Source organism: Periophthalmus magnuspinnatus, chromosome 3 (assembly GCF_009829125.3).
Source record: "Periophthalmus magnuspinnatus isolate fPerMag1 chromosome 3, fPerMag1.2.pri, whole genome shotgun sequence".
Taxonomy (NCBI): Eukaryota; Metazoa; Chordata; class Actinopteri; order Gobiiformes; family Gobiidae; genus Periophthalmus; species Periophthalmus magnuspinnatus.
Genome location: NC_047128.1, coordinates 20,152,251 through 20,162,186, shown reverse-complemented (window position 1 = coordinate 20,162,186; position 9,936 = coordinate 20,152,251). Strand labels below are relative to the sequence as shown.

Below are 9,936 nucleotides of genomic sequence, written 5' to 3'. Positions count from 1 at the left end.
CTCAACCAAGAAGAGAGACTAAAACCCCGGACTGGCACTTACACCCGCAGAACCGGATTGCGCTACGTGACACGTTTTTATCTTCTTTGTTTACGTGTTTACCGCTTTTACGCACAGATATGATTTCATATCTCAACGCGTAACGTTAATTTCCATCTAAGTGTTCTCTCTCGCGACATTTTGTATATTAATAAATAGGTAGCCCGTAGTCCCGTCCAAAATACCGCTCCAGGTTTTTGCACAGTCCTGTCGTAGCCTGTAGTAAACAAGGAAACCACGTGTGACGCAGCAGGACGCGGATTGGTCGAGATCTGCGGAGTAGGAACACACCCCTCTCTGAACTGTTGTTTACCGCAGCTCCTCACAGCTCACACGTACAGCACGTTGGCGCTAGTGACTGTACTAGCCTTTCCCGTCATTACCCCACAACTTACGCCATTGTACATTTCGTGTATCTGAATCACTCCATCTTAACCAGTTCCCTTCAAACCATTATACGTGCACTATGTAACGTTTCTGGTGGTGTTATTTATTTATTTTTTTCCCATGGATCTGTTAAAATATTTTCTACTTGCTTGTCTCCATGGAGATGGCGGTGATTGTTTCTGTGAGCGTACTCGCCTTTCCACAGATTTGACGTTTGACTGTGTCTCCATTTGGTTGCAAAAGTTAAATGCCATTGCTTTACTTGGGATGTATCACAGTAGGGCATTACATAATAAATCTTTCATTGCCCTAACAAAGTTTCTCATCTGCAAAGCCTAAAATGCACATTTGGGATCCATATAGTTAACATTACTTACTTGTTTACTATGACAATTGGCAAACATATCACTTTTGTGTCAACTGCTTTATTGGTTTCATCACAGTTTATAAAAAAAGATACAAATCATACACATATATTGTTACTGTACAGTTTATTTACGCAGCCAACCTGATCCCTCCTTATGCACAGTGAAGGCAAATCTAGTCCAGCCAAAAGTTCTCATATTGGAAAAAACACCTTTCTGTAATCAGGACAGTCCTGCGTGATGTCATCAACTACTGGAAATTGCAGAGGACACTAAAGGGACCATAAAATTAGATTTAGACATTTTTGGCCAGAAAGCCGCAGATTTATCTAGTTTTATCTAGGTAAATAATGCCAATAAAACACCATATACACAGTAAAGTGGTAGAAAAAGTGGTTTAGTATTTAGATCCACTTAAATTTTGAAACTACTCAACTAATCCTGACCTGAGATATTTTCCATTAAATTCAGTTAAACAGTAATTGAAATCAAGTCATTTTCAGTCAAATTGTAGCAAAACATTAACCTTTTGATATTATTTTATAGTGAAAATGTTAATTGTTATACATTGCCCTGCTACAGCCCATGGTAGACCCTTGTGTTACAGCTGTCCTGACTGTTTCGATGTTATCGCTAGCTTAGTTGCATTGGTCCACTGCATGCCTTTTCTGGTGAGGGCCATGATCAGTTTGGCTAATGGGTTATTGTGTTGCTTTCGTGGAATGGTAAAGGTACAAATACCCTGGAAATAACATGCATTCTCACAGTGAGTAGTGTCATCTCTCCACACACATCTCCATGAAAAGCAAGTGATGGACCCTTCACCAGAAAAGTTGCATAGGGAACCTTTAACTTGCTCTAAAATTGGCCTTATAATTGTCCTGTGTTCAACTGTGCTTCTAAATGGCTTCGACGGCTCATCCCCTGGATGTCCTCACTGCTGCTGTCTGTAAGCAGAGAAGAGTTGGGTTTTAATGTACTGCACTGCATATCAGTTCAGCTGTACAGTCAACTGTGTAAGAAGATGTGTCCCAAACCTTGGACTTGTGGCACCCTAAAGTGGCTTCTCCATGGAGTGAAGTTTTCCTGGCCATCTGTAAAGTTTAACACACAAAAAAATGTTTAAAATATCCCTGTTAATAAGTCTTATAGTTGGTTTAGAAACTGACCTTGGACCTTCTTTATAATGGGGTCCTCTCGGGTTTCATCCAGCTTCACCTGTCAGTCACAGCACATCCATACAAGTTTAACCAATACGCATATGGACATAACTGCTGTTGTTATGATATTAATAAGACTGGGACACTATATGTGTCTGTGTACTCCTTTTGAACCCATGTGATATGTTTGTATGTGATATTCTTACACTTTGAGGCAGTGTACAGGATTAGGTGCACATGCTCTTACCACACTGATGAGGGCAGGCGGACCCTTCTCTGGCGTAGTGTCCCTCAGCTCAAATGAACGCCTGCAACAAATAACATAAAGTCACAATAGACTTCTGAAAAGCCTGTACTGAGTTACAGCAAGGTCTCACTGACCCCTCCCCCCACCAATACGACATGTGTCTAAAATAATCATTGCAGTTAGGCATGAACGCACCTGCCGCAATGGCCACAGAGAATAGAGAGCACGACTGTCAGGAGCAGAAGTACCAGGCCCAGGGTGCACATGGTCAGGTCCACCTCCAGCCCCATCACAGCTTGGTGGGACAGGCTGGAGCTCCAGGTCACCTGGGGTTGATCTTCTCCTCAGCTCACTGTGGGACATAATACACAATTGAATTTAACCTACCATGTAGGAGTCTAACCATTAATAATAATTCACCAAATTACATCAAAGGAACATTATATGTTGCCACACACTTTCAGCCTTTAGTCGGAAAAGAATCCCTGAAGACCTAAAAGAACACAGTGCACACATAGGCCCGCTGTATTTGCATATGCATATGTTTCTACTTTGTACTACTATCTTACAGAAGGCAACAGGGAAGGATATAAACATATAAAGATAATTTACTTGTGTTGTCCTTTTTAACCAGTGAAGTGAGAAGTGAGCAGAGCACATAAAAAGACCATGCGTGTGATAGTGTCTTACCTGGACCTGAGGAGTCCATCTCTGTTCACTGTCACTGAGAGTTCATGGAGCTGAAGCAGCTTTAGAGCAGAGAGCAGTGAGAGGGTGAAATGTGGTCAGTCCTTTTCCAACTGTCACACACATACACTGGGGCAGAGCAGACAGGACCTGACTGATAGTCTCTAGTTCAAACTGAAGAAGATGTTATCGGAGACCCCGCCCCAGCACAGCAGTCTCTATCTATGGCAGAGAGCAGAACGTGTTTGGTGGGACTGAGGAGCCCTGAGGGACAGTGAGAATATGTCTTTAGCCTGGAGCAATGCACACATGGTCCCATGACTTCGTGCTCTCTATACAACATTTTTGAACTAGTTTGACTGTTAGATCTTAGGTTAGATCAGTCAAACCAGTTCAAAAATATATCTTCACTGAAAAGCCCAAATTCGAATTTCACTTTCATTAGCTTTTTAATAGAATTCAGAATTTTATTGTACTTTGTTGAAATTGGAAAATGTGTCTCAGATAAAATGTCCCTGACCTATAGGGTGCCCTAGGGATCAATCCTGGGACCCCTGTCTCTACATGCTGCTGTTAGGCCAATTAATACCAGCAGTAATGTGTCTGCCACAACTATGCAGATGACACTCAGATCTATGTCTCACTGCAGCAGGTGAATATGGACCAGTAGATTCACTCTGCCACTGCGTCCAACAGATCAGTGTGTGGATGCAAAACAACTTTCTCCAGCTAAACTCAGACAAGACTGAATTCATAGTCTTTGGCCCACAGAAACATAGAGAAAGTGTCAGCAGTCCACTCCAGTCTCTCTATATAAAGTTTTCAAATCAAGCTAGAAATCTAGGAATTATAAAGGTCGCAGACTTGAACTTGAACTTTAACAGCCACATCAAAAAAGTAACACCTGCAGCTTTTTACCACCTAAAAAACATTGCAAAAGTGAAAGGTATACTGTCAAAACCAGACTTGGAGAGGCTTATCCATTTATTTGTCTCCAGTAGGTTAGACTACTGTAACGGCCTGCTCCTCGCCGTCTCCAAATGAGCGTTAAGACAACTGTAATACATTCAGAATGCTGCTGTTCGGGTTCTGACTAGAACCACGAAGCACGAGCACATAAATCCTGTGCTCAGGTCTCTGCACTGGCTCTTGTGACTAGACTTTAAAGCAGCTCTGCTCGTATATAAGTCTCTTCATGGCCTAGCACCAAAGTACATCTCTGACATGTTAGTGTCATATGAACCATCTCACATTCTGAGGACTTCAGGGACCGGCCTCCCAGAGTCAGGACTAAACACGGGGAATCAGTGTTTCAGTTTTACACAGCTAAAACCTAAAACAGTTTTCCTGAAGATGTGAGACAGGCTCTGTTTAGCTGTGTATATGACTGAAAGGGTTTTATTCTGCACTCTTCTCCTTTAATGTTACTTTTTTGACGATTATTTGTGATTATTTATGCTTTGATTTGTTGTATTGTGAGTTTAATGTCTTTCTTATTCTGTAACACTTTGAATTACTTTGTGTACGATGTGTATAAAGCCCCACTGTGTAACTTTTCGGCCAAAAAAGGAGATGCATTATGTCATGGGTGTTTTTTTTAACAAAAAACTTTAAAAACATGTAAGACTTAAATTCAATTACAAAAACTGTCCCATTGCTTAGTCACTACTTCATCTTTGGAGTACTTGGTTCCTTACACAAAATTGGTCAGTACTTAACATTGGATACGTTTTCATTTTCACTTTTGATCCCCCAGGACACGTAGGGATGTGGGATGGTGGATATGAATGAGAAAAAAGGGACAACGAACAGTTGTTATCTGGACACACTGCAACGCCTCAGAGCCAGGGCAGTGAGGGTGCAGCTCAGAGTGACCACAGTGAATCCACCGCAGGACCATAACAAGTTCTCCTCTCCAACCCTCCTGACCAGGCCTGCCCGCCGCCATGAGAAGTCCTGCAACAGCGCCTCCAGCTGGCACACAGTGGACAGAGTCTGCAGCACCTGGAAGAGCTGACGACTGTGACCCAGGATGTCAAAAGCACCCGGGGACAGGCACTCAGGCACAGGACAGGAGAAGAACAAGGTAGAAAGCAGAAACAGCACCATCTGGAGGGCAGCATAGAGAATAGTTAGGACATTGTTTGAGAGGGTTAGAAGAATAAGCCTTTTTGGTCTTAAGAGGGACTAAACACATTCATGTTTTTGTTGTTGTTTTTTTTTTTTTTTTTTTTTTTTTTTTTCTTCCAAATGAACTGTGTATATTGCTGTTTATATGCTGCTTTTGAGTGCCCCACCTCCTTACCATTCCCCACACCTTTAGTCCTTCAGACCCTGCCCCTACTTACCCCACATTCTCACCTTTAGTCCTCTAGGGCCTGTCCCTCCTGCCCTCTCACTCACCCCTTTAGTCCTCCAGACCCCTTCTTCCCACCCACTCTCCCCTTTAGTCCTCCAGCTTGTACTTCTAGAGAGCTCTGACATTGTGAAAATTGAGACATTGTTAACCTTTAGCTCATGGAACATCTGTGCCAATGGATTTATTTCATGGCAGGATTGTTGGATGTGATTGCTTTGCAGAGAATTTTGAATAGTACTATTTTAAAGTGGTGATATGACCAACCATTTGATTCCATTTGTTTACTTCACCCACCTTCACCCTAGTGGTTTCATTAACTGTGATAATTAATACCCTCTTCCCAGCGTGAGAGTACAGTGACACCTGTAGGCCATGCAGAAGTACAGCAGTGTGGCTGTTCCAAGGGCAGGCATAGAGGCGCCGGGCCACAGGGCTGATGTCCAGGAGGAAGGCCAGAAGCACAGGCCCTCCCTGCAGCAGCCTGAGGTGGATGAGGTTGGGACGGTGTGGGTAGAGCTCCACACAGCAGCCGATGGTGCAAGATAAAAAGGCCAGGACAGCAGCAGCGGGAAGGTAGAGCTGAGGATCATACACGATTTGAACATGTTTAATGTTTTTGATGATTCTAACTATTTTAAAAGCATGTTACCTGATCAAATACATATACAAATACATAAAACTAAATAAGTCAAGTTTCTTTTGCTACTACACTGTGTATATAGTGTCTTAATAGAACTATCTATTGTTCCTAGTCCTACATTTGATAGGTACAGGTGCAGGTTTGTGATAAATAATACAAATGTATAAAAAGGAGTTTGTTCTGCCTCCAGCGGTCACTTCAGTTTCAAGTACTTGGTGACATCACACAAGACTGTCCAGATTACAACCACGTGGCTGCAGGGGCGGATTTTGGAGTGTGGATACCTGTTAAAACAAACATACAGTTCCTCATATGTCCAGACCCTTCTCCTCTCTCCCTCTTTTCTTTAGTCCTCCAGGTACTGCTGAGTTTAGCAGCTCTATTTGAAATGCAGTTGCAGGCAGTTTAGGTGTTTAGTCCCAGTTTAATTTTGTTTTGTTCGTACACATTTTCACACACACCTTTCACTGTTACACAGCTAACCAACTTAACAAACAGTTAGAGTTTATAGCCTAATTCATGCCTACAAATCAATCTCTCTTTAATAGACTTCTGTCACCATATTTCACCCATGTATTCAAAAAGTGTGAATATAAAACAAAAATACTCACTGACTAGTTGCCTAAGTGAAAAAGTCGTGACTTGTGGACCACTTATTAATTATAAGTTGCACCCTTAAAATGCAACAACATTTTCATTAACATTTATACAAAGTGAAATATCAAAAGCAATGATGCCCAAAAGCTATTACATGAGACATTTTAATTGTCTCTAAATTGTGGTGGTACAGAAAACCTACCTGACCCACAACGCTCTCTGTCCAGGCAGCATCAGAGGCGTACAAACTCAGGGCCAGAGCACGCCCAGCCTGATGCACTCCCCGCCCTACAGAGTCCAGGATTATCAGGGAAGAGCGCACAGAACTAGAGCAGGGATGGAGAAGGAGAGAGGCCGAACTGCAAAACAACACACATCATGGAGATCAGTGGACAGTATGAGCCACAGAGACGGCAGAATGGGAGAAATAAGGACAACTCTGGAGACAAAAAGAGACACACAAAAGCATCTCTCGCCTCAGAGCAAGTAGATCCTGAGATCTTTTTCTGGACCAATATATGCCTCAAGTTTCTATGCATATTTCTCTTAGGTACTCCCCCTCCTCTTTATTAACTCTCAGTCTGATTTAGGCAATATTGTTGGACACAACTTTTTAGTATTAGTAGTATTTATAATGCATATATTGTAGTATTTATAATGACAAATAAAAGACATAACACCTTTAATATTACACACTGAGACAAGACTGCACTCTTAAGTTACAAACAATGACACGTAGTCAGTCTAATACCAGGGCTTTTCTCCAATGGCTGTGATTGACTTAACTAATCAGAGAAACACACAGTCCATTTGTGTCAAAACAAACATCTCAACTTATCAGTAAATGTGTTTACTTAGTATTACTAATTCAGGGCAGACGTCTGTATAAGCAACTGACAGAGCACTAAATCCATTTTATCTGAGGTGAATGATACAGGGATACTTGAGAGGAGATATCTTCCAACAGACCTGCAGCTGAGGAAGAAGATCACAGACAGGACATATAGCAGCAGAGGCAGAGAGCTGGGGTCTAAGGACATACCCATGCCCTCAGGAGTCTGCAGCCGCACCCCCAGCAAGCCCTGAGGACAGGGGGCACACATGAGATCATACCAAGACATGGCATAAACACTCAAAAGATGAACAGTTAAAGATGGGATATTACACTCCTATTGAGTGGTAACACATTTAGATCACCATGTTATCTTTTATCAATTTGAAAATGCTATATTCACAGAAAACAACATATTAATATGTTTTACAAGCTTCAGTTTGATGCTCTGAGCCCCCTCTCCCTTAGCTCTCTGCACTAAGTCACTCCCCCTTCAGAGTGCTATCACAGCACAATCAGCGTGCATCTGGCTCATGAAACTACTGCACGTCAGGTTTGTGAAGTTGTAGTTTGTATTCTGCTTTTGTCTATTTATGAAAAATCGTTGTGCAGCATGTGTAACTTAGGCTTGTGGGCTGAGCTTTGGACAGGATGGCACTGCTAATCTTGAAGACATTTCAAATCAAGAAAGAAAAAAAACACTTCAGGCATGTTTTTGATGAGGAAACAGCATTATAACATGATTTAGCACAATACCTCCTCCTTAATAACATATTATTGTAGTAGATTTTGGAAGAGACAAAGCAGAGGCAGAGACACTTCTAAATGCTCAGCTCAGTTAGTTTTATACTATTTACCTATTGCATAGTATAGAAATTCCAAAACAAAGTTATACCTACCCCTCCTTGGAGAACCATGAAGAACATGAACAGCGTTGCCACAGTCACTGCAGCCAGTAGAGGGCACCAAACCTTCACCGTGTCCTTGTGCAACTGAAACAGGCTGAGGACATAGCATCTCCAGGGCAGACCCACAGGCCGGTACCCTGACAGCACGAAGGGTTCTCTGTACACAAGGGGAACATCCACGTCTCGTCCTGTAAGGGGTAGTGAGGGGAGGACCTTGTGAAGGACAGCCACCATGGGGGTGTGCAGCGAAGGAAGAGACAAGGACAGGGAAGACATTCTGTGGTCCACTTTTATAAGGACGTCTTCAGAAGGTCTTGCTTTCTTCTCTCACCATCTAATTGTTTACAAAAAGAGAAGGATAGCATATTTTCATAAGCTGTACAACATTTCGAGCATTTTTAATAACCCACAACAAATCTAATTTTCAATCTATTTTCTTTTCAAAATCTTTTAGTTTACACAGATTCTACCAGACCCTTCCATACTTTTAGACCTCTTTGTCAACACAACATCTTAATTTTCAATGGGAGATTAGCCATCAAATATCACAAACCATGAAAAGGTTTTGACAGCCGGTAACCACTTTACATGAGTAACACCAGATTCTCAATAGAAAACATAACTAAGTGGCTGCTCAGTGAGGTTTATTAATGTAGCAATTAGCACTGAAATTAGCATAAATGCTGACAACCACATAAGTAAGATTTCTTAAATCTAGTATACTAAACAAACAGCACACTTTACAACTGACATCACAATTTTGCCACACAAGTGCTGCTAGGACAACTGTCGAAACAAAAACCAGCACCATGAAAATTCCTTTTCAGTATGAAGAGTCATTTTTATCCAATCAGAGATGTTGGATGGGAAACAACTGCCTGTCACTGTCTCACAGGGTTGTTTCTCTGTCATGGGTCAATATCAGAGTGAGAGAAAGATCTAAGTGGGTGCGGCTAACAGTTCATACATTTTCACTTACCGGGCAGCAGCAGGTATCTGTATCCATGTGTGTCAATCCAGCATATAATGGCTTAGGCAGAGTTTAAGAAATAATAAAGATGCTGACCCAAGTAAATTCATCCATGTCCAGAACACATGTCTGAAACATCTCCAGGACAACACTGGTCTCTCACATTTCAATGGTCTGCCCCTGTCCAGGATGGCTCAGCTGCCCTGAGTGTGACAGAGGAGGCTTTGCCGGAGCTTCAGACAGTCATGAGACTACACATGACACTCACTGCTGACAATGGCACTTCTGCACAACGTCCACTCAGTCTATAATGGACAAGTGAGCTTTTCAAATTTTATTAGCTTACAAATACTGAACTCTGTGTATCCACTATCCAACAACAGGACTCTTTTAAAGTGGGACTAAACCATGGCTCTGTGGCCTAAACACATAAACTCCATTCACAACCACATTTAAAATAGAGCTGCTAAACTGGGCAGTACCTGGAGGACTAAAGAAGAGAGTGAGAGAGGAGGAGGGATGGGGTCTGGCCATATGAGGAATGGTGTGATTGGTTTAACAGGTATCCACACTCCAAAATCTGCCCCTACAGCCACGTGGAAAGTAGGGACAGGGTCTGGAGGTACTGTATAAGTAACAGTGTGATTGGTCTATAGGTATCCACACTGTTAGAATAGTACTCGAAGTGGCCACTGGAGGCAGCGCACGCTCCGTGTTTGACTATTTTCGAATCAGAAAGCTGCAA

The 9,936-nt window shown here is 42.2% G+C and overlaps 1 protein-coding gene across 1 annotated transcript; it reads right to left on the bottom strand.

Annotated features, from left to right (window-relative positions):
* Positions 1-4,700: 4,700 nt before the first annotated feature.
* On the bottom strand, positions 4,701-9,235 carry LOC129457212 (membrane progestin receptor beta-like). Its single transcript, XM_055229883.1, has 6 exons — positions 9,201-9,235; positions 8,213-8,555; positions 7,451-7,563; positions 6,684-6,840; positions 5,608-5,823; positions 4,701-4,994 (listed from the first exon to the last, which is right to left on the bottom strand). The coding sequence occupies exons 2-6, from the start codon at positions 8,495-8,497 to the stop codon at positions 4,701-4,703; spliced, it is 1,065 nt and encodes a 354-aa protein (XP_055085858.1). The 5' UTR covers positions 8,498-8,555; positions 9,201-9,235.
* Positions 9,236-9,936: the final 701 nt, after the last annotated feature.